The sequence below is a fragment of the Poecile atricapillus genome, chromosome 10 (genome assembly GCF_030490865.1).
Source record: "Poecile atricapillus isolate bPoeAtr1 chromosome 10, bPoeAtr1.hap1, whole genome shotgun sequence".
In the NCBI taxonomy this organism is placed as follows: Eukaryota; Metazoa; Chordata; class Aves; order Passeriformes; family Paridae; genus Poecile; species Poecile atricapillus.
This window is the reverse complement of record NC_081258.1, coordinates 15,712,479-15,737,336: the sequence shown is the minus strand read 5'-3', so window position 1 is coordinate 15,737,336 and position 24,858 is coordinate 15,712,479. Positions and strand designations below refer to the sequence as shown.

The following is a 24,858-nucleotide window of genomic DNA, read 5'->3' as shown; positions in this document are numbered from 1 at the left end:
CAGAGACAGAATGACAGCAGGGCAATTAGATCTTGGGTGTCTCAAAAGAGACACCTCAAATCCTGCCCAGAGGTCCCAGAGTGGTGCCAGGATGGGTTGGTGCCCCCAGGACTGCTGGGCTTCATGCAGAACAAGGCAGGGCTGCACCATAGCACTGACTGGGTGAGCTCAGGGCTCGAGCTGTGGGCAGGGACAGGGACAGGGACAGGGACAGGGACAGGGACAGGGACAGGGACAGGCAGGAGCCAGCCCTGCTGCTCCACATCCTGATACCACACATTCCACTGAAGCTGCCTGAGAAGGTAAAATCCTGCAGGGAGCACAGCATCCTCTCCCTGCAACACAGCCCAGGAGCCCAGGACGGGAGCAGAGGCTCTGTGACCTGGCACAGGGCAGAGCTGTGCTGTGCCCTGTGTGCCCCACAAAGCATGTGCTGGGGCTGGCGAGCTGCCCGTCCCCCCCGGCTGCCTCCTGCCCTCCAAACACAGGGCTACCAGTAATTTTCCATCCTGGCTGTGAGCTCTGCCCTAACGAGATGTTCTCCTATGCCCCTCTAATAGGGCTGGGCCCCATTCAAGTTTCTCTGTTCATTCAGACCCTGAGTCACCCCTGTTTTGCTGCTGAAGCTGCCTATCAGTTCTGCAGAATGGCTGCTCCTCCAAGCCATTCCTCACAGTGCTCTGCCTCAGGGCAATGGGATGATTTTGTCCAAAAGCCAGGGAAAAAAAAAAAAATAAGGGAAAGAAAAGACCAGCAACCAGCCAAGAAAAATTCCCATGGCTCAGCTGCGCTGGGGCCAGGAACAAGGCAGCCCTGGGGACTTCACCCTCAGCCATTTCCAAAGCTGCCTCAGCACAGGCACCTCTGCCTGGAATTGGAGGTCTGGGTCCGTCAGCTGCACTGATTGGCCGAGTGTGCCAGAGCAAAGTTGTTTTCCAGAGGAAGGTACCTGCCCCGGAGCACTGTGCCTGCAGCGAGTGTGCAGCAGTGCGCTGCCTGCAACTCCTTCTCCCTGCAATGAAGCTGCCCAACTCTGACCTCAATTTAGGCATTCATTTTGTGGGCCCGGAGAGCCACTCACTACCAGGAGACACCTCTTCCAGAGGGAGAATTCTCTGCCCATGTCTCCGGAGCAGGACTCTCCATCCCTTCCTGCCTCCTCCCAGCCACAGGAGCTGGCAGCAGCACTGCCTGGGCCCACTGTGCTGCTTCTGCCACGGCCTCTTTTCGGAGCCGAGCCAGGCTTTAAATAAATACCTGTCAGCAGAGCCAAGCCGGGTGCTCAGTGACGGCATGTGTGTGTTTAGCAGGTTGATAGGCGTGAGACAGAGCAGAGACAGCAGGGGCTCTCTCCTCAGAGGCCAGAGACTGGCACATCCTCAAAGGCAGCATTAATCAGCATTTTCAACTGCACAGCACCTGTCACAACACAGCACAGTTGCCCACTCTTACCTTCCCTTGGAGGATGGAATAATGCCATATCCAAGGGCTGACCTCTCTAGCTGCAAGCTGCTGTGATGCTTTAGGGTGAGGGTTAAGCTTTTGGAAATGTTAAACTTCTGTTCTCAGAGCTTCCACAGTTCCTCAGTCCTCACCAGCTGTCAGCTACCTGCAGCTAAGGTCAAGAAAGCCCTCACAGAAGTAGCCCAACACCCAGCTCCCCTTGCCTTGAACCCACCAGCTCTGTCCCTGACCTTCTCCTTGGCCCTCAGCTGATCAATACCTCTAGCTCTGATCCATCAATCCCAACGATTTCATCCCACTTCTCACTAATGCACTCTCTTGTTATGCTGCATTTGGGCCATGGACCCATCAGGTGCTGGGAGAGAGGCAGAGGGCTGGCCAAAGGTGTGCCACTGCTATCCCAGGCAGCATCCAGACTCTGAAACACCAACCTCTCTCACTTCCTGAGGCAGGTCTTTGTCTCTTCCTCCTACAGCTCTTGGCTCACTGGACAACCACAAACCTTCCTCCCTCAGCTCTCAGCTCCCTGCACAGTCATCCTCTCCTTCCCTTTTTAGCCCTTGTAGGAGCCGAAGACAAAACCAAGATTAAGCCCCCAAACTTGTTTGGAGAAAGCTGCATACCAGGTGCTGCCCTTCCCTGTGTATCTTCCCACTTCAGGGGCTTTAAATCCAATTTTTGTATCACCCAGCCCTGGAAAGAGTGGTTTTCACGAGTGGGTGCCAGATGCCCACCCAAACACAACTAACTCTCTTGGAGTCTCTATGTGCTCCTGAGTTGGGGTGTTGCACATCCCATGGGTAAAATGTCCCCTGTGGTGGCTGCTGGCTGTGTGACCGTGCTGCTGCTTTACAGCCGATCCAGCTCCTCCTGGAGCCCCATCCCACGAGCTGGGGTGCACCAAACAAGGGGCTCTGGCCCATCCTGGCACTGACCTTCGCTGCAAATCCAGTCACACGCACCCCATCAATAACTAAGTGCAAGATAACAAAATGAGCTGTCACAGCCAATTAACATGCTGGGCTTAATCGGCTTGTGGGCTTTCAGGAGGTGAGGGGCTGCCTCCAGGCTGGAAGGGCCAGAGGGAGGCAGGGTGAGGCGTTTCATGGATTGCAGCCACCACTCTCTGCTGGCTCCCTGGGCCAAGAGCCAGGAGTGGGAGGCCAGGGCAGTGCTTCCTGACAGCCGTGGGATGGTCTGAGGGGTGTGTGGACACCCCAGCCCCAGGCACGGCCAGCAGAGAGGGATGGGCAGCCAGGAGGTGACTGGTGTCAGACATCCCACACAGGCCTTTAGCCCCAAGGCAGACCCTCTTGCTAGGAGAGCAGCCAGTACAAATGCCAAATCCAAAAGGCTTCCACTTAAAGCCAGGAGGGACCTCAATGGCTGTCACTCAGTGCCTCTCAATTAATTAGCATCCTGCTGATTCTACAATTGAGGCGATTGCTAAGGAGATTAAATCGGTCTCTGCCATAAAGCAGATGCTGTTCCCAAGGCCTGATTTGCAGTGATTTTCTTTTCCTCGAGCCTTTTTCCTGCCCTGTTGACTCAGCTGGAGCCCCAGGGTTCTGGGTGCAGCCAGGACACAGCAGAGCTCCAGAGATGAGGGTGGGACTGCTCAGTGAAATGTCACTGCCTGCTGGGGAGGGCTCACTTGGAGGCTGCTGTGTGAATTCAGAGCAGTGCTGGGTGAACAGAGCCTGGCCATCCAGGGAGGCCGTGATCTGTTCATCCCATTCCGCCTGCATCAGCAGGGACGGACTCAGCTGGGCAGCCAGAGCTGCATTTGTGCACCTGAGAGCCCAAACTGAAAGGAAAAATAACAGCTCAGCCTCCAGGCATAGCTTAGTAAATCCAGCACGACTGCAATAAACCCTGCTGATTTGGTGCAAACTTGGAGTAACCCCAAACGCACAGGGGCAGAAGAACAGAGTACAGCCCTGCCCAGGAGGCTTGGCTCCACTCCTCGGGTCTCCACCAGTGCAGCTGAGGAAAGGGAGGACTTTTCTCTGGAAGCCTTTGCAAAGGGTGCAGAGGACTCCCACAGTTGGTTTGTTGGTGCTGCCCAGGGCCTGTGTGTGGCTTATTCCCTCACCCCAGCAGAGAAACGGCCTTTCAGCCACCCATGGACACAAAGAGCACTTAGGAAAGGGGCTGCAGGATGTCAGCTAAACAGCCATAAGCCTGCAATTCTTGTATTTGTAAGTGAGGTGAAAGCAAGAAACTCATCTTAAATCCTTGCTGTGATGGGAGCCTGTCTGCAGATACACCCACCCTGCCGAGGATGGTCCCACAGCAAGAGAAACAGGCACATGTGAGGGCTGCTTTGATTGTACTTTGATTACTGCATCTGCTTCGCTGCTTCCTACCATGTGCATCGCTGCCAAGTCCCACAGCCACCTCCTCACTCCACTTTTGCTCTAATGCCTGAGGGAAAAAAAAAAACCCACACTACATCCTAAGCGTTTGGCAGCTTCTTGGTCTGAAGTCAGGGAGAAAATTGTCTTTTATGTTCAGCAAGGGTTTGTAGAGGTTTGTGACTCCTCTGCTCTCCCTGAGGAGAACCCAGGGCCCTTGAGGGACCAACAGGACAGCTAGAGACAAGCCCTGTCCTGCAAGTCACACAAGCTGAGAGTCCAGTTTTCAACCTCAGTTTGATTTCTGCCACCTTTTTTATGCACCACAGCATCACAACTGAAATGGAGCAGCAGCATAATAACCCTCAGGAGACATCTCCTTAGCACTGCCCATTTCTAGACAGAGAAATCCAAACGTCTGGGACTGCCTTTTGGTTTGCAGTTTCTCAAGCTCATCTGCAGGCAAACTGGGATTCCTGATTCTGTGTCTCTCTATGCTCCTCACCCCCCAAGTCCTGCTCTGCCCAGTTGCTGCCTGTGACTTGCCTCAACCCAGCAGCAGCAAAGTGGATTTTTTCCTACAAGAGAGGAGATTTCTGCCTTGCTGGTCTAGCTGGGAATCCCAAAGAGGATGCATTTTCCCCAAGTTGTGGGGGAGCACTGCAAAGAGCTGCAGCTGTAAATCCTCACAAAGGCTAATGAAAGGCAATGGACCAGTGTGTCCTGCCAATCCAGATAGAAAGGATACTGAGGCTGCTGGCACTGCTTGGCAGCCTGCCATGAGGAATAACTCTTCAAAAATAGAAGCACGCTAATCTGAGGAACCTGCTGGTATTGTCAATGACATTAATGAAGTGTTTGGAAAACCAGAACAAATGCCTTGGCTTTTTGGGGCTGTGCCCCTTGTAATTTTCCACACCAGCCAAGGAGCGTTCTGGCAACAGCAGAGTGCTCTTGGTGCTGTCCTGCTCCCCAGAGCAGCGCAAGGAGTCGGCTCTGGGGGCTCCCAGCAAGCCTGGCCCTTGTGCAGCAAAGCCTGGCTCAGGGAAGAGGCTCCCCAGAGCAATTTCCACTGGGAAACAAAGCCCATCAAGCAGACTCAGTGTGCCCAGGGGAGGTGGAAGCTTACTGTCTCCTCCTCCTTCTTGTTTTCATTCCTTGTCTCAAGCCCCCTCTGGGTTTTTTCACCACAGTGGTCAGGACCCACAGGATGGCAAATTTCTCTCTGGCAGAAAGGTTTTGGATTCCACAGCTTTTCCACCACTTCCCTCCTGCAGCAGTCAGTAATCCTTCATTTTCATTGCCAACTATGACATCTACTCTTCGTGTATGCTCTAATCTAGGACAAGGTAACACAACCTACCAAACCCAGCGTTTAATTAAAATTCTGAACAAAGTTTTGTTGTAGCTGGTTACCCAAAAACCAGTAGAAAATCACCAGTTGAAGATCAGAACAGCTTGTGCTCCTAACTCAGCCAGGTGCCACTGTGTGTCTCATAAAAATAATATGTGGTGTTACAGTATGTCAGTTCCCAGAACATTTCTTGTTGCTGCCTCTCCTTGTTGCTGCTCATCCTGGTTGCTGCCCAAATTTTGCCTATTTTTTCACTTGATTCCAATGAAAATATTTGTAGCAATACTGTAAAATGTGTCTATGGACACACACTTTGTCATAAACATCAGCATGTTGTTTAAAACATGTTCAGTTTAAAAGCTGAAGAATGTGGGGAGAAATAAAAGTCCTTTTCAGACCTTTCCCAGGTAGTTCTGTGATGAAGATTTATTGTACCATTCTGAAAACACACAAGTTCAAATTCCTCTAACTTAAAGCTTGCTGTAGTGCCATGGAAAAGGACAGCTGTGTTCACAGAAAGTAAAGAGCACTCTTGTACTTCTGGACAGAAAAAAACTAACCAGGATTTACTAACCCAATACTGTAATTTAAAATTACACAATCAGATTTTTTAAGGGTCTTAAACTACTAGAAGTGGCATTGCCTTCTTACAAAAAGCCAGGGACATTGAAGACTACTTCAGGGATTCTTTTCCTCCCTATTCTGAAGGCTGTTGCACAAAATGTTGGCAAGTGAACAACCGTCTGCTTGGATTTTGCATTCAGCAGTAGAGAAGAAAAATTTTCTTACAAATGCAGGAAAATTAGCTTGGATAGTCACCAAAACCAGTCCAGAAATTGATGGAACTCGTGATTTCAGTTATAAACCAGATACATCCCAAAGCCAATAATATTTCCAATTGAAAGATGCTTCTTGTCACAGATGGAGTTCAACTTGCTCCCCTTGCAGCACTGATCACAGCTCTGCCATGGTATGTGAAGTGTTTGCCACAGTGCCTGGAGCAGCAGGATCTGAATAGAGACAGCCAATTCCCACCTCCCACCACCAGTAAAACAAAGTTGAGGTAACACGGAGTCATCTCTACCCATCTTGTGTTCCTAAAAATGCATTTCATTAAAGCAATAGCTCATTGACTGCCTGGCAGGGTCTCTGCCACAACTTGTGTGAGCTGCAGTCCCCACCTGGGATAAGTCAGACAGGAACTATTTCTACACTGCTACAAGTTAGCTCCTGACCACATTATCTGTAAGCAGAGGGATTATCTATCATGGCCACACTTTTGTAGAGACCTGGACTTTCCCATTTGATTTTTCTGCTGTGGCACAATTAACAAAAGACTTTTCACATTATAAGCATACCCTTACAAAACATTTATTGAGGATAAAAATCCAGAAATGGACAACTGACAAATGCATAAGCCATTACGTGCCATTAAGCCATTAAGTGCAGCAGCATTTCATCCTGCACATACTTGAAATACTTTGTCAGGCAAGCTTCCAACTAGTCTCCTGTGGCAGGACAGCTGGCCCTGTGCAGCTGAGGGGGAGGCACCGAGATAGCTGTGAAGGCACAAGGCTGTCCCCTCTCACCACCTCCTCAGGCTGAGCTGGAACATCTCTGGCCAAGCAACAGTTCTTTGTACTTGAGGTCTTGTTAGAAGAATCCAATATCCAGGTGCATCTGCAAGTCCGGTAACAGCTCCTCTGAGACCTGGATCTTGCTGTCACCTCCCGGGGATTCCCATGGAAGCGGAAGTGCTCAGCAGCATCAGGATCCAGCTCCTCTGCTTAGGTTCTTCACAAGGCTCTCCTTCCACAGAGGTGCAGAAGCACCTGTAAGATATCTAACACTGCTCCCAGAGGACAACCATCCTGATGACTACAGGAACTAAGTCCTACAGAGGTAACCATGTCTTCTGTCTCCAGTCCAATGGGACTTGAGATGATCTAGATTTAAGGGATGATAACCACTGTGCTGTTTAGCAAGTCCCAAATCCACTCACTTCTATTGGCAAGGATGACATTTACTAGGATCATTTTCCTAGATTCAGTTGAATGGATCAGAAGGAAGGAAACTCTGTTCATTTGCTGTCTCTTCTACTAACCGAATTCAGAAATCAGAAGAATTTCTCACGGAGAAACAAATATGTCAATGTTTGATAATGGGGCAGAGTTTCCATTAAAGTTTCTGCTTTTGATCTGGTCCAGACTTTATTCTTTGCTGCCTTCTGTTTCCTCCTCTGTAGAACACCCATCAGAGAGACACATCCAGCACAAAAGTCACAGGCATCAAACAAGAAAACTCTTTACTAAACAGCACCAAGGTCACAAGGGCCAAAAAGGGAGAGAGAGGACAAGGTAATACAAGACCTGAGCAGCCTCTTGCTGTGTGGGTTTGAGGAGGTATTTCACTCCAGGGCACTGGCAGTGTGTACAGGAGTCAGCAAAGAAAAACATTCCTGCCTCACAAAGAGCACCTGTTCCACCTCAGTGTATAAAAAATGAAAAAAATGTAATGCTGTATCACAGTTTTCCACATCACTGGGGCTCTCTAAAGAACAGGGAACCTGGAAACAGCTGTTCATAGAATCAACAGCTGTTTCCAGGAGGCTGGGATGGGAAGGACAAGATGAAATACATAAATTGCACTTCTTTCTAGATCTGGCATTGTAAATATCAATTTGGAGCAGTAATTAGTATTTATTACCCTTTTAGAAAATCCTCTCATAGCCTTTCAGCCACCTAGCAAACACTTTGGCTGCAACTCCTCAGGAGTGCTACAAGTAAGCTGTAAGGCTGTTCAGTGGTGTGATCTAGTTTTTATACCCTTGCCCTCTGCCTTTAAAATTTTCACTAGTCTTATCCAAAGCTGTTACAGAGAAGAATTCCCACTAATGGACAGGGAATCTGTCCCCTCCCTAAATTGATTCATTTTTCTCTTCTACAACAGGCTGTAAATCTGTGTCCCCCGCTGTTACGTCACGCTTTTAACCATCCACTTCTGCGAGCTTTCTTTTCCCATAGTTCTGCACCAGACTGGAAGCTGTGATTTGAGAAGCCTGTCCCTTTTCCCAGCACTGGAAGTCATTCAGCCCTTTCTGGCCCACTTGAAAGAGAGCCCGTTCCAGCTCATCCAGCCGAGCCACCAGTGCAGACGTGTCCTCGTTGTAGGCGTTCTGAGAGGAGTCCATGATGCGGCGGAAACGGGCAATGAACGTCTGCAGAGAACAAACAGAGTCACTGACAGGTACCACAGAGCCACCCCCAGCTCAAACCTGGAGGCCTGAGCTCTCACAACTGAAAAGCCAAAGGTTTAGGCTCCTGTTCACAAGCAGCCAAGGGTCTGCAGCCAGCACAGCACTTGTTAAGCTTGGTTACAAAGACAGAACCACTTGATCCCTAATATCGGATGGGAAGCAAACACAGAATTGGATTTTGGCTGCTTCCTCACAATAGGCTTGAGGAGACCACAGGATACAACACAATGATGATCTATTCGGTCTCACTTCTCAAGCAATCATTGCTTTAGAGCAAGACAAATGAATCTCATGCCACAGCAGCTGCTGCAGGAACGCACAAGCTGCAAGTTGTGAATGTCCTGAAGTTAAGCCAAACTGCAGCTGAAAAGCATTCAGTATGCTAGAAAAACAACCATAAAAAAGGTGAAAAACCAAACCAATCTACAACTTAAAACAATCTACAACATTTTGAAAAGCTAAGCAACAAGATGTATTTAAGGTGTTTTATTTTCCTCTCTATTATTGGGAACTGGAAAAAAAAAGAGTCAGAACTCTTTGCAAACTGCTTTGTCATTTCAGAAGCTGATTAGAGAATCAACAGAACTTATAGGATAAATATATTATAAATCAGTAACGGTCATTTTGACTTTGTCACCAAACAGTTACACTTCCCATTCGTAGTTCCAGAATATTTTGGAGCAGTCTTTTAAGTCAGCACAACACCCCTCTTGTTTGCTTTTAAAAACAGAAATCAAACCTGGCATGCTTTGGTTTTTCTGTCAATAAGTAATGAGTTCTACCATGGCTTTTTTTCTTAAGATGTCCATTAGCAGAAAGAGAAAAGACAAGGAAAGGCGTGGGCACCTCCTCAATGCACAAAGCACATGTTCAGTGGACAACTCCAAGAAAGCAGCAGCATTTTAAAACCTCTCTGCATCAGCCTTAATGTAAAGCACAGAGAAAGGGAAAAAATGCAATCAAAATCATCCCAGCCCACTTAGAGACCTGGCTGAAGAGATCTCAGAGCTGTTAGTGGTTATGTTTAAAAGCTCAAGACTGAAGTCCGGAAACAGACAAAGATGACATCTATCTTTTAAATGAGAATGGGGTGATGGAGAGGGAGAAAGGAAGAGCCAGGGAATTATAAATCCATCAGCATCAATTCCTGGAAGCATACTGGGACAAAGCACAGCAACTTCTGCAGGACAATAAAAGAATCACAGCCATCATGGACTTGCCAAGGACAAACTCCCAGAGCCCAGCCTGGGCTAGGGCAGGATGCCAGGCCTTGCACAGGCAGGAAAAGCAGTGGAGGGGTATCTGTCATGGGGCATTCTTGGAAGACTTAGCCAGACCACCCAAAGATTGTTGGGAGAGACAGCCATCATCCACAGCTCCTGTCAGGAGGGAAGAACACACTGAGTGGAGTTCCACTGGGGTTTCTGTGGAACCAACTACTGTTTGAGATGTTAATTAATGAGCCTACTAAAGGAAAAGCAGCTGTGCTTATTAAATCAGCAAGCAACATGCAGAAGGAGAAGGAATGACTACAGGCATGTCAAGGAACAGAACTCTTTAATTCCTAACAATCCTGACTAATTAGAAAGATGGTGTGAAAACAATAGGATGTCATTCACCCAGGACTAACAGAAGGTCTTACATTGAGGCAGAAATAGTACAAAGTCAGAAAATTATTTGTTTGCAGATGCAACCTGTACCATCTCACTGTGGACTGCAAACCAAACACAGATCCATGTGACTGCATCGTGACAAACCAGATGTTGCACCAAGATGAGCCAAGAGCATCACAGCCACACAAAACTCACAAAGTAATCCTTCTGTTTTCATCAGCACAAGTCCTGAGCATGAGACTGCACTGCCGTTCAGGGCATGGCATGGTGGATGCAGATCCACTGGAGAGAAACCAGCAGTGCACAATGAGGGCAGTCAGAGGTTAGGAAGCATGACCCATAGAGAAATATCAAATGAACTGGGACTGCTGCAGGAAGGAAGAGAATAATCTGTCCTCAGCATTTACTTTGTATGAGACAAACAGAACAGAGCTTGTATTGCTGTGAAGGAGCTTTGGTTCAGACACTGGAAAAACCTCCTGAGGTGAGGCACTTAAAAGATTGCCCAGAGCAGTGTGAGGTCTCTGCATTAGAGAGATTTAAAGACAGGTATAGTTAAACAATCTTACACCTCCTCAGTCCTGTTTTACAGGATTTTATGAAATACCATATTTACAGTATGGAAACACCAAGCTAAAATTACACTCCTGGAAGCTCAGTGGAGGCTTCCAGCATCAGCTGTGCAGCTGCCAAGAGGGTCATCTATATTCAGTCCAGAAGTCATTTGGATTACACCAGGATATTTTTCCTGAAGACTGCTAAGCAGCTGGGAACAAAAGGAAGACAGAAAAATGCAAATCTAAATTTCAAGACCTGATTCAGATACTTGCCTGCAGGATAGTCTGAGCTATCTCAGGATTCTCTGGATTCTCAAAATTCAGGAGCTGTGAGCCAAATCCATAGTAGTAGGGCCCCATTTTATGCAGATCAACCACATTGGCATCAGCACTTAACACCGTCCTCCAGGCTTCCTTGTAAATCTTTGGCAGTTCCACGGAGATGATTCTCCTTTTGCTGTCATGCAGCCCTTTAGCAAGCCACAGAGGAATTTCCAGCTTTGATCCCTGGAGGAATCAGAGAAGCCAAAAGTTATCCTTGCCATGTAAGTACACCTGAAGCAGCCACAAAGACACAGAGTGAACTTTATTAATTTAGATCCAGCATTACAAAGAGTCAATTTTGTTTTCAGAGCAGTCTTTTGTGACTGTAGCATAAACCAGACACACTTTAAAGGCGTTGTTACCGCAAGAATCAGAAAGTGGACTTTTTACTGAAGCTCTATGGTTCAATAATTGTCAGGTTATCAAACAGCAAGAGAAGAAAAAGAGGGGGAAACCAACCAAGCAAAGCGCATATAATAAAAGCAAAAATAACTTTTGAGAAAGTAGTGGAGAGCATCACTGCAGTGACCAGGAACAGAGGGCGGCCGGGCCTGGGAGGCACAACAGGAGCTGGCAGCGAGGCGGCGGTCCCGGGGCAGAGCCCTCCGCGCCCCGTCCCGTCCCAACAGCGACAGTTCCGTGTTCCGTGTCCCGTGTCCCGTGTCCCGTGTCCCGTGTCCCGCGTCCCCTCCCCCGTTACCTCCGGGACGGACTCAGCGCTGCCGGCGCCCCGCCCCAGCAACACGGCCAGGCGCGGCAGCGCGCTCTCGGCGCGCCCCGGCAGCTTCTCCTGCGACATCAGGATATCGTCCAGCGAGAAGAAATTCTCCTCCATGCCCAGCCCGGGGCCCACGGGGAAATACGCCTCGGACATGGCCGGGCCGCGGTTCCCGCCAGCCCGTGAGGCGCAGCCCGTGAGGCGCAGCCCGCCACCGGCACCGCGCATGCGCCCGGCCCGCCCCGCGCCCGGCGCCGCTGAGCGGGATCGGGATGGGGATGGGGATGGGGATGGGGATGGGGATGGGGATGGGGATGGGGATCGGGATCGGGATCGGGATGGGGATGGGGATGGGGATGGAGATGGGGATGGGGATGGGGATGGGGATGGGGATGGGGATGGGGATCGGGATGGGGATCGGGATGGGGATCGGGATGGGGATCGGGATGGGGATCGGGATGGGGATCGGGATGGGGATCGGGATGGGGATGGGGAAGGGGAAGGGGAAGGGGAAGGGGATGGGGATGGGGATGGGGATGGGGATGGGGATGGGGATGGGGAAGGGGGAGGGGGATGGGGATGGGGATGGGGAAGGGGATGGGGATGGGGATGGGGATGGGGATGGGGGTGGGGATGGGGATGGGGATGGGGATCGGGATGGGGATGGGGATCGGGATGGGGATCGGGATGGGGATGGGGATCGGGATGGGGATGGGGATCGGAAGCGCCATAGGCATCGGCACCGCGGCAGCCCCACCGCAGCCGGTGCCGTCCGTCCCCCCGCACATCAGCCCGAGCTGCGTTAAAGAGGGGTCTCAGGGACGGGGGATGGAATCACTCTGAGATTGGGTTGTGTGGAGAAATTCCTCGCTGTGAGGGTGGTGGGGCCCTGGCACAGGGTGCCCACAGAAGCTGTGGATTTCCCTGGATCCCTGGAATAGTGCAAGGCCGGGTCAGCCGGGGATAGGGGAAGGTGTCCCTGTCCCTGGCAGGCGGGTGGAACAGGAGGGCTCTCAAGGCCCTTCCAACACGAAGCATTCCGGGGGTCTCTGCTGAGGGCTGGGCACAGCTGCCGTGTCCCCTGAGCCCCGCGTGCCGAGCGTGCTGCCCCAGCGCAGGGCCTGGCCCCTCAGAACTGTTCCAAAGGCAGGGATCATTCAACACCTCCATCCCGGATGGTTTATGGAAAGCCAAGGGAATGCTGTCCCTGTGGTTGGCTGTGCCCGTGTTTCTCCTTGGCAATGAAGGATGTGGCTCGTCCTGCAGAGCACATGATCAGGCTGCTGGATGTGGCTGTGCTGAGTAGGCAGAAGGCAGTGCAAATAAACTCTGTATACCTTGGGTTCCAAGGGGAGGCTACAGCCCAAAGTAATTTATTTTAGTTCTGTAATATAAAGAATCAAGTCATGTTTTGATGGCAGAATCAAATACCCTGTGCTAAACTCTGGGTTTGGTTGTATAAGGATAAAAGCAGTGGTTATCCCCCATTTTGATCAGAATTTTACTTCATTTTAGAACCAGTCCTTGTGGGTTTTTTGCTCATTGTTTTGTTGTTTCAAAAGTAGTTCATTTTAAATCAGATTAAAATTTTGTTGCTATTCCCTGAGCTGTGTATGCTGAAAACATTACTTTTTCTATAGATAGTGGTCTATAAAATAACATTTAAATAATTTAGTAAATATTTCAGTCTTCTGCTGAGGAAGGAAAAGGAACAATTGAGCAGTGTTGAAATACACGACAATTTCCCTGAGAAATAATCATGAAGTTATTTATAGAGGGTTTGATGATTTTTTTTAATGACATTTTCAGTCCATGACTAAGGCGTAGCCCAATGTATCTTTAATCATCTGTTAATTCTTACGACCTCAGCATTCTTCCTGCTGCTGTTTGCTCAAGCTGGATCCACTGTTATTTGTTACTGTTTTGTCATCATTAATTAGTCTGTTGGTACTTTAACATCTTCATCAAAGTCAGACCGAGGCAAAATAATAAAATCTGAACCAGTTTTTGAAATCTTGTGCTGTTTTATTTCATTCTGAGAAAAATAAAGCACAGACAGTGTGGGCTGAAACCTCAGGATGATGTGCTTCCATCACTTCCATGTCCCCTGGGTACCATGGCAGTCTGTGCTATAAAAATCCAGCCAACAAAGAAATGGTGAGATTTTGTGAGGTGTGTGAGCAGAAGAAATGTACCCATGTGTGTTTGTCAGTGTGATGCCCACCCACTGCTGATTCCAGTGTCCCTTTTCCCCATTAGGTACATGAAATACTGACAGCAGTTATAAGGGCAATGCATGCCCCCAAAGAGAGATTTAATGTAGAGGTCATTTCTTGTAAAATGCTGGATTTTTTTTCTGTAGCATAGAAAACAGGCAATACATTCATTTTAGCAACAGTAACTATTGTCCTGTATTGTTTTTGTGGTTTGGGTTTTGGTTTTTTGGGTTTTTTAATGAGAGATTAAGACTCTCTGTTTGGAAAATAAATCCTTCTATCTGTGCACATTTTCCAGAGTTGCAGGGCAATTTCTGAAAGCTCTTTCTAAAGGACAGTTCTGATAAAATTATAATTTGCTGAATTGGATTAGTAAAAGTATTCCCTGCTTAATGAGGTTTAGGAAACAAATCTCTCTGCTAAATATGAAAGTGTGCTCTGTGTGAGTGAGAAGAGAGAACTATGCAAGTGGAATATGCGTTTTCCAGGCTGCACAGCTAAGACATCTGGAAAAAGAAGAAAGAAAAGTACAATTTCCCTATGATACAGAAATAAGCACCAAGGTGCAGAAAGCCCAAAATACTGGGTAAAGCTGAAAGAACACAGAGGGAAAGATGTTTACACTCACTGTAAAATCAGTTGAAGTATGGTTCTTTTGTGACAAATTTAAAGAATAATGAGTTTGGTAGACAAAATTATGTCACCCCTTTTTGTACTGTTTGCCTTCTCATCCCAAGAAAAGTACTAGGCAGGTTCTTATTCTTGACCACTTGTGTGTGAATCTTCATGTAAAAATATGCATAATGAGCCCAGCATCCTAAACCATATTTTCATAAATATGATTTCAAGGCTTTACTGAAGGAAAAGGAATGTCCTGTGTCATAACTCATATATAACAAAAACTGAGTAATGACAGAGAAAAGTGTTACAGAATTAAGGCTGAGCTGTGATGAATAAAACCCAAATTACTTGAAGGTACAGTAGATAAATCAGAGGATTGCAAAGTGCAGGAAAGAGCGAAATCTTAGAAATCGAGGAACAGCCTGTTACATCTTATCTGTGTACTTCTAAAATCTTGAATACCACAGAACTCAGCCAATTTCGTATCAGATAAATTTAGGGAAGCAGGGCTGTTACCTGATTCTCCCGGGCCTTTGATCAGAGCGGGCGGATGTCTGTGTGTGATGTGGAGTTGCTGAGCTCTGTCACGTCAGCATCTGCATGTGAGGTGATGACAGAGGCAGCTGACAGAGCCATCCTGGGTAATCTAAATAGCATTAAATACCAGAAGTAAGTCAGCTGAAAGAGCTGCAGGATGCTGCTGAGAGAAAGAAGTACCTCTCTCCCTGTGGCCTCTCCTTACCTTACTTTTTAAGGTCAAAGTGGGAGAGGAATCATCAGTCTCTACATATTGGACTAAACCACAGCACGAATTAAGGTTAATCTTGAGTCTTTTTCCCCTCTGAGGTAGAGAGGATTACAGAATGATTTGCTTTTCTTATTTGCATGTGTTATCAGCAATCAGAGATGCTGGCAGGGTTTTTTGCAGCTCTCATCCCTAGATGAGACATCTGACGAGCCGGAGTTTTACTGCCTAACCCTGGCCGAAGGATCCTGAGTAGAGCCCGGGCTTCTGGTGTTCGCAGTCCTGCGAGCAGAGCCGGAGGAAGGCAGCACACACACCCTGCAACACATCCCTCACCCAGAGCCCCGGGCAGAATGTCTGAGTTGCTTTAGCTAATTATTTACTAAGTAAGTAGCAAATGCTACTTAGCTACTCCTTTCCCTCCTGGAAGTTATACTCAACAAATTTGCATTTCCTAATCGGTTAGCTTGCCCGTGGCAGTGGGAGAGCTCATTTGTTAGTCGTACCGTGTCTGTGCTACCCCTTTGTTGTGCAAATGCGGGTGTACAACTCGAGTAAACCAATTGGCTTCAGTAGGATTATCCCGAGGGAGTTAAGTGCTGTGTCACATGAATAAACTCTGCTCTCCAAGGACAGGTTCTGCAGTCCAGCACAGCTTCATTTTTTGAAGGAAAGGGGTAGCAGCACAAATCAGTAATTAAACTGAGGAGAAAAGCACTTTCCTGTTCAATTTATCTGCAGATGTGAGATGTTCAGCAGCGGTAGTAAGGGTACATCATATTCAGATTTACATTTCAGAGTATCATTCCTTTTCACATGGAGGAAGTGTGGAGGATTGTGTCCTCACATATCCACACATACTGCAGATAGGAGAACAGCCACAAATGAAACTACGGGATTCAGGGTAACCAAACATTCTATGGGAAAGATCTTTTGGCTTCCATCTTCCAGCAAGGGTCTCTTTGCCAGAAGGCAGCAGGGAATCTGGCCAGCTTATGCGGTGAATTTCAAAGTCTTTTAAACACCTTCTAAAAAAGGAGCATTGAAGTCATAAGATCAACCAGATGCTATAGCTGGCATTGCAAAAACAAATTTCTGAAAGAACAAAAACATTTCTTGAATTCCAATATTTTTTCCTAGCTGTCATGCACTCTGCTGCCATGCAGGAGTGGATTCAGCACTTTCTCTACGCAACGCAAGTGGAGTAATAAGTGGCAAGTAATAAGTGGAGAGTCACAGTTAAATCAGCAGCAGGCACTGGAAGAAAGTTTCTTGTTTTTAAGGAGTGGTGCAATGTTATTAAAACTTCTGATAGTTTAGTTGGAATGCTGCCAAAATTGTTGATGTTTCTTCCATTTGGAGTTCTCTAGATGACAATTCACTATTGGTTTTGTTTAGAAGTGTGGAAAAATTGTAATTGTGATAACTGCCTTTAACAAGAAGTTAAGGAAATTCCTAATGACTGTGCAGAAAATTCTAAAGGAGTGACATTTCTCAAACTTTTGGTTTCTCAAGGTTACTGTGATGATGGGAGTAGAAAACACAGTATTTTAGTTTCTTTCACATCCACTCACATGATGAGGATGAAAGAAAAGTACTGTGTTCATTCTTGACAGGGAGACCCCTTCCTACTCATAAAGCACTCAAGCTGCTGAGCAAAACAATGAGTCCTTTCCACAGCATAAAACATTAAACATCAGCAATTCCTTTTTCTTGTGTCTCACCATTCATAGTAAATATCCTAGGGAGATGTTGGAAATGATGCTCTTCCAATTAAGTTGTATGAACTCCAACTCTATTCAGCTAAAGGCTGGTCAATGCCCAGAGACAAAAAACATCTAATGAATCAATCTTTGTGCACAGAAAAAACCTTTATTTATTTATTTTTTTTAAGGAAATTACATAAAAACTAGAAGCTCATGACCTCTTTGAAGGAAAGAGACAGGGGTGGGATGCTATATGAGTTTCATTTTCTAAATTATGTGGGAGCTTTTTTTTCTGAGCTATCCATGACATTTCCAGTAAAAACAAGCTAAAATATGCAGCTTTACTGCTGTGAAGAAAAGATTATTCTTTGTCTTTCAGACTCAGATAAGCAATTGCAAATCTGGCTACAGATACTTTTCATGCTTTTCTCTTTATACCCTAATACTCCTGTTCTTCATTCTAGATTTTCACTCTTGTTTGTATTACTGTGGAGAGTTTTATTGAGTTACTGGAAAAGAAAAAAAAGCAGCCCTACATTTTTCTCAAGATCCAGGATGAGAGCTTGAATTCTGAATTGCAGGGAGAATAGGTTCCTACCAACTCACGTATATGTAATCAGTCAAGTACCACAACATGAATGCCAACAATTTCTTCACTGCCTTCATTCAGATTTCTTCCAACTGGCTTCATCATCACAAGCTGGAGAGGATGCAGTCATCTGCATTTCATGTGTTCAGCTGCCTGTGCTCTTTGAACCATGGTTTCAGCGTTACTCCAGCCCTTCATCTGTCAGCACTACATGAGCAGAATGCTGATATTCCAGGGCTTTTTCAGAGCATAAATGCTCCTTTTGGCCCATGGCTCACTGTCTTCAGCCAGCAGAATCTCTGAATTCCTTAAATCTGATTGCCTCTTGGCTGCTGCTTTTCAGTTCTGGGCTGTGGATATGTGGTCAGGCTGTCCCGTGCTTTTTGAGGCGTACTAGAACAGGAAAAGATCCAAATTATTTTTCTCTGATCACATATGGGAAGGGAAATATAACAGCACCTTGCTGGAGCACATTGCATTGTGTCAAAAAGCAGAGAATCTTGGTCTGAACTTGTGAGGAAGCTTTTCATCCTTCAATAAAAGAAATGCTGTAGAAATGTCAGGTTACACTGAATACATACTGAGAATTTGGCTGATATAATGGGATTACAGTCAGAATGAGCACACCAAAAATTCTGTGTCCCAGTGAGAAAGACTATTAATATAATATCAACTAGGAGTCCCATGAGGAGCAGAGCAAACCCAGTTTCTTGTTGGCATTCCTGGTGTCATGGGAAGATAGAGAGGTGGCTGCTGCAAATCAGTTTATAGAGGTTGGCTGGGAGCAGCAATTTCTGAGCTGTTCAAAGGCATCACAGGCAGAAAGGAAGATTTGGACAAGGTTTATCAGGGAAACCCTCCCACTGAGTCACGAGAAGCAGAAAGGACCCCCTTGCTTTCTAAACCCCTTCTCAGAGACAAAGTGCAGCTGGTTTCAACTCTATCCCCAGACTTAATCAATGGTTTATGTCCAAAGGATTATACAGGTGTAACTGAGCCTTTGTACTGCTTTGTCCTTCAGGAGTAAGAATGGTAAACCAAATATATTTATATGAATAAAACAACTTATTTATTTGAGTTGATGGTGATTAGATTAAGAGATCTTAATCAGAATTATTTACTACACAGAATAGGTAGATACAACTCCCTGTGCACTTTTTATTGCAGCATTATTAAAGCAATCATATCTGAGCCAGCAAAATAATTATTACTTAGAGGTTGATGTTACCCACCCATAGCAAGGATCATGGGCAAAGCTCTTTTGCTCCTGTGATGCTAACTTTGGGATTGATGAGTCTGGATGGTCTCAGCATTCTTCAGCACCAAAATTGAATGCTGGTCTCAGCATTCTTCCACACCAAAAGCAGCCCACCCTCCTTCTCCATCCAGCTCTGCTCACTTTTGCTCTTGGGGTGAGTTTAGAGCTGTTTCACCCCTGCATGGGCAGAGCACCCTGATACGAAGGGATGCCTGTGGGGCCCTGCAGGTTCCCCTATCCACTATCATTTGCCACAGTCAGGGGATCCCAGGCAGTGGGAGCTTGGCAAGCATGGGGGGAGAGCTTGAGAGGTTAACCATTGGAGTTCAGGGATTAAGGGAAAAATGCAGTTCATTTTGAGCATCCCATCTGGAAGAATTCCAGTGATTCACAGTGTGGGGGAATGCAAAGAGACAAGACAGGCAGCTTGCATCGTCTGACAGCTGAGTGGCTCTGTAGTTCTGAGAACATCCTGTCTCGGTGTATCCTCAGATCTGACAGCTTTACTCTGTCAGGCAGGGACTGCTCTGTGATCCTGTAAAGTTTATCTTGGTTTTCATGCAACACCCCTGTACATGCCCAGCAATATATCTCATTGCCAGTAAGCCAGCAGTGTGCAAGTGCCAGCAGCTAAATATCCAGGAATGTTATATTCAAAAGTGACAAAACCCCATGAGATGTGTTGAAAGCAAACATATTTTCTCTGGACTTTGTGGCTTGTACTCAGTGGCAGTCTTTATCACACAAACACAGATGAGGGTTTTTGACAGGGTTTTAACCTCTTCTAGGAGAAGCTGCGTATCTTTTGATTTTCTCATTTTTCTTATAATCCTGTATTTACAAGCAGAGCTAGTAAAATAACAGAAAAATACATTAAGTGGGGAAGGTTTGGTAAACCCAGCATAATCTCATTGAGATGACTGATGGGTTTAGATCTTGTTTTCAAAAAAAGGAGCTAAAAAATCTTTCTCCTCACAGAAATACAGGCAAAATATCTCCATGGTATAAATAGATGTAAATCCACTACAGAAAGTGCAGCTTTCATCAAAATCACTGAGGGTGATTGTCTTGTTTTGTTGATAACATCAACATGTATCAAGGCATATCTGTTGATAACAATTCAATATTACAATTAGCAGCCCTTAAAGACATTGACACTTTCTTTGATGGGTGATTCAATGCAAATGCTTTGTTTTTGTTCTCTTTTGACTCATAGTCTCCAGCCTGGAGCCTCAGAGTGCATTAAGGGTTGTGTCATAGACATTTTTGCCTTTCCCTTATGTCCCTTCTGAGACCTGTATGCAGGGCAGTGTTGTTTTGTGCCTCCAATTCTAAATGCCCACAATTATATGGCTTTCTAGTAGAGATGTCAGACTAGAAGGTAGTTATTTTTTACTTCAGGTGAAACATGAGAGTTTGTGGTTCCTAATGAGCTCGTTCCACAAACCAAGTCCCAGCTTTTCGACAGTGAAATGTGTGAGTCAGACCTTGAAGGTAAAGGTCTTATGCAATTGCTTATAATTGCAGCAGGTTGTTTATAACATCCTTTGCATTCAAGCCTCCTTTGTCTTTAAGCATCAGGAATAATTTTGTGACAGAGCAGTGCACTGGATGTGTCAGGGTTGGAGTTAACTTTCTTCCCAGCCGCCTGTGTGGTGCCCTGCTCTGCATTTGTGCCTAAAGCAGTGCTGAAGCTGTCCTGGGGTTTTGGCTGCTGCTGAGCATTGCTTGCACAGTGGCAGGGCTCTTCCTGCTGCCTCCTCCAGTCAGTGGGAGGCGAGGATGGGGAAGGGACACGACCAAAGGGATATTCCATTCATTATGACGTAGGCTCAGCAATAAAAGCTCCGGGAGAGGAGGTGGAGGAGGGGGATGTTTGTGGTCATGGTGTTTGTGCTCTCAAGCAATGGTTGCACATGCTGAGACCCTTCTTCCCAGGCAGTGACTGGACATCTGCCTGCTGATGGGAAGTAATGAATGAATTCTTTTTGCTTTTGCTTTCCCTGTTGGGCTTGATCCATGAGTCTTTTCACCTTCCTCTCTTTTTCCCCACAGAAAGGAGTGAGCAAAAGCCTGGGTGGGTGTTTGGCTGCTGGTACTAGTGCTGGAAGCACTAGAAAACAGACACTCAGCTCCTGTTCCTAATAAACATTGCTCATCTTATTTCTTCTTTATTGTTATTGCAGAATGTTCCTCTGCTTTTACATTTTCACCTACTTTTACATTTTCCCTCTCATTCAATTTCCTTCCAAATAATTAGTTGTGGATATAATGACCATCCCAATTTGCTCTGACTGCCCACACCAAAAACAGCTGGCTATTTCTGCAAAGCTGATTAGGAATAGCACCCATAAAAACATTGAATTTAACTAAATTAGCATTTAGTTTTCAGAGAGACTGTCTCATGGGAAACTGACCTCCTGAGATGTCAGAGGCTGATACCGATTTCCTTCCCTAATTCAGCAGGTTTGTACAAAAAGCTTGGAAGAGACTGGACTACGCTGTTTTGAAAGGAGCTGCTTAAAACCTGGTTCATACAGAGCCTCTGCCCAGCTTTTTCACTGATGCCATTGCAAAGTGCCTCATCCACAGAAGGCTGCTCACAAGGGCAGTCTGATTCCCCCAGGAGGATGGCTGAGCAGCTGGCCAGGAATGTGCTTTGTCTTATTTTCAGTCTCATCTTTTCACTGTGTCCATTCTACAGAACCTCTGTTGAGCCCATGGGCTCAGAAGCTTCTGCTCCATAAATGCAACTCCTGATTTGCAACAGCCTAAAGGATGATCCACAAAGAAGCTGTAGTTTGCCATTGCTGCCAGCAAGTTCAGCCCAGCCTCTGGGCACACGCATCAGCCATGTCTTCACACCACTGGAGAGTACAGTTATTTAGTAATTTTTATTATTTCCTTCTTTTCAGCTTTTCTTTTGCTTCCTGCAGTTTTTATAGAAAGATATTTTATAAAAGTGGGTGAACTGGTTAGTTATTAATTGTGTTTGCTCTGTATAATGATGGGTATTTCTAGCAGAATCCATCCTTTTAATCCAATTCTTTGCCACATATACACAAAGGGAAACAAAATGCCTTTAGGTCATCATATTTGTAAAGAACATTAGTAATGCAGTGAGGTAGATCAGCTTCATGCATTCATTTGAAGACTAGTGTCTAAATTTAGATTTATTCCCAAATGAGAAGGGATTTGTGGCCTCAATTTCAATAGCTGCTTCAATCCAAAACTACCACAGGAGTTAGTGCAATGAGAAGTCTTTGATTTGGAGTCTGGAAGGGAATGGTAGATTAGAAGCTGGAGCTCCTCCAGCCTTGGAAATTCATGGCAGAAATTCCTTGGATGTCTGACTTTGCTCTCTGTCCAGCCTTCCTGTGAGTTCTCAATTTCACCAAACTCCCCTTGATGTATGGCAGGTTACCCGTAAGGCCCAGGTGTCCCTGGCTGATACAACAAAGCATTTATGTCCTTCTTAGGTGGTGCTGAAACATAGGCTTGGTGTTACAGCCTCTGAACTTGCTCTCAGTGAGACATTTCCTGCTGTGGAGTGAAAGCCATAGCTCCAGGTGAGAGGTTTGGTTTGGGCTAGAAATGTTACCCTGCTTTTCCAGCAGTACAATGACAGCACATCCCAGAGCTGGTGTGGCTGTCACTCCACAAGAGCTTCTGTGTAATCTGTAACCCTGAAAATGACAAAGCATTTCAAAGTATGTGGGGAAGACTTGCTGAGTTGTGTATCTTAAGAGCAGGTGTTCTGCAGGATGCAAAGCTGGGGTCAATTCTGTCATTCTGCCTTTCTATATTAAGTGTCATAATCTTTGCCCCTTGTATATGTGCAGCCTCCAGCAGGGAAAATGGTAATGAGTTTTCATACCAAGGGGATATTAAATCCCCATTCCCCTTCAGTAATGTATAATGTCAGCAGCAGCCTTTGATGAATTCAGCTTCTTCTTCTTTATTAGATGCTTGAGCAAGAGATTATTAATCCATTTATCTCAAATTCTAATTGTACCATGAATTTCTTGCTGAGTTTATGATCACAGTTATCTTCTTACAACCTTTAAGGAGTCATATTCATAAGGGAATGTATTTCTGGAAACTTCAATTGTTGTGTTCTTGTTTGGATTACCTTCCTCAACATGTATGAGTGTAAATATTCTGAAAGTCCCACTCCATCAGCCAGGGCTATCCTGCAACACAAAAATTCAGCAATTGAAGCTAGATGCCATTTCATGGTAGTGACATCATGCCTTTAAAAAAATGAATTGTCTCACCAGTAAGGGGAACTGGGTGCTTCTCATGGCAAAGGCTGGGGGTTTTATACCAGAATTACTGAGTGGGCTTGATTTGGAGACCTACCAGCATTGAAATGCACATTAAAACTATTAGCTTCAGTTGTGATACTAATGTATAATTACTAATGATCCTATAGATCTAAAAATTAGTCCTAGGACATTCAGGGCAAGCCAGTCCATTTGTTAAAAGAGGATGTAGTTGCCTAAGTGACACACACTTGCCTGGATACAGCCAAGGATTCTTTTGAAAATGTCCTCAGAGCAAGCAGAAGGTTTTTTCCCTTTGAACAGGCTGAACTGGCCTAGTTTGCAATCCATGGTGAATACTGCAATGGCTCCATCTGCTGAAACAACTAAATCACTGGGAGCTTCAAACAGTTGCAGCAAATGGGATTTTTTTTCCTGCTGGGGTCTGTACTATTCATCCCCTCTCCATTTCTGTGTCTAGGGTGCACTATTCCAGAATGGACTCAGAACATGTTGTAGCTTCCCTGTGTGTCTGTGTGTCCCCACGGAGCAATGGGTCTGACAGGCACGTGGCTGACATTCAGCCAAGTGGAATAATAAATGACAGTGGGTGAGGCCACTTTCTCAGTGTTCTTGTTTTTATTTGGGCTGTTGTGTAGGGTTGCTGTGTGCCAATAGAGATTTAATGGCACCATCTAAATGGTACAGTGATATCTGGGAAGAGAAAAGGGTATTAGAGTGAGGGTAGCAGGTTTTTCTGTTGTGTTCTCTGATTTTAACCATCTATACTGGCTGCTATTAAAAATACAAACAAACCCTTCCACAGTCACTTCCTATTTGAAATACTGTGGCAGATGACAGCTCTTCTGGCACTGCTGGGCTCACGTGTTGCCAAACAATTGCTTTCCACTGGTGTTTCTGATGTCCTCACTGACAGCTTGTCCTGCTTGTCCTTTCCAGTGCAGAGCTTGTTTCTCGTTAGGGTCCCTGTATCTCACTGCTGAACAAATTCCAAGCGGGATGAGGCCGCCTGCTCCCAGCCCTTCAGCTCTGGGAGGCCCTTCACAGCAGGAGCTGTGTTCACAGGCAGCTGGGCTGAGTTTAGTTCTAAATGTCTTTAAAATAAAATCATACCTGTGCAGCTCAGTGCCATTGAATCTTGTTTTAGACCAGAGAAGAGTTTTAGGTGTCTGTTTGGAATGCATCTGGCAGACTGCATGAACAGAGATATCTGCAGTCAGGTTTGCAAGCACAGGGGAGTTTCTTGCACTGTCTGCACTCGGGAAGCTGTGGCCACTTGGTGTGTGAGCTCCTGCTTCACTCTAATTGTTTTACTTGTTCTTGTTTGTGTATCTCATCATTGCCCTGAAACTGTTCCCCACAGTGGCAGCAGCTATTAAAAACTGAGATCTGTTTATGCATGGCCTGAGCTCAGAACTGGGATTTCTGCACCCTACAGTTTTCTGAACTCCTCCCAGCTCTGCCAAGGATGTGACTTGGGAAAGTCAGATCTCTCAGTTTCCACTCAGAGAGTGTCTTTGAGCCATGGAGATATCTCATGCCTCATCAAGACTGGAAGGATTAGTTGACCTGTACATCCAAATATATAAATTGCCATACAGGGCCAGACCCTGCACCAGTGAATAAAGGGGGGTTTTATCATTGCTAAAAATGATAAATTAAAGGGAGGAGAGCTCTAATCAAGTGCCTACAAGTGGGCAAACCCCCACAGCTACAGGGAAAGTAAATCATAAGTTCTTTCCCCTGTCTTCCTCAAACCTCCCTGTTGGCTTTCCTTATTCATTTAATAATATT

At 46.1% G+C, this 24,858-nt stretch overlaps 1 protein-coding gene and 1 long non-coding RNA gene across 2 annotated transcripts; both read right to left on the bottom strand.

Moving 5' to 3' along the window:
• Positions 1-5,586: 5,586 nt before the first annotated feature.
• On the bottom strand, positions 5,587-11,900 carry GINS3 (GINS complex subunit 3). The gene is made up of 3 exons (XM_058846137.1): positions 11,626-11,900; positions 10,875-11,108; positions 5,587-8,392 (listed from the first exon to the last, which is right to left on the bottom strand). Exons 1-3 carry the CDS (start codon positions 11,869-11,871, stop codon positions 8,162-8,164), a joined length of 711 nt encoding a protein of 236 aa, XP_058702120.1. The 5' UTR covers positions 11,872-11,900; the 3' UTR covers positions 5,587-8,161.
• Positions 11,901-12,633: 733 nt separating this feature from the next.
• Positions 12,634-19,037, bottom strand: LOC131582697 (uncharacterized). The gene is made up of 3 exons (XR_009278381.1): positions 18,753-19,037; positions 14,997-15,126; positions 12,634-13,772 (listed from the first exon to the last, which is right to left on the bottom strand). It is a non-coding gene; the product is annotated as an uncharacterized LOC131582697 (long non-coding RNA).
• Between the last annotated feature and the right edge of the window lie 5,821 nt (positions 19,038-24,858).

Excerpts from the sequence above, each read along its gene's own strand:
- GINS3 (XM_058846137.1), bottom strand. The coding sequence starts at position 11,871 with ATGCGCGGTGCCGGTGGCGGGCTGCGCCTCACGGGCTGCGCCTCACGG. Across the intron at positions 11,109-11,625 it reads GCGCTGAGTCCGTCCCGGAG|GGATCAAAGCTGGAAATTCC; the intron begins GTAACGGGGGAG and ends TGATTCCTCCAG. Across the intron at positions 8,393-10,874 it reads TAGCTCAGACTATCCTGCAG|ACGTTCATTGCCCGTTTCCG; the intron begins GCAAGTATCTGA and ends TGTTCTCTGCAG.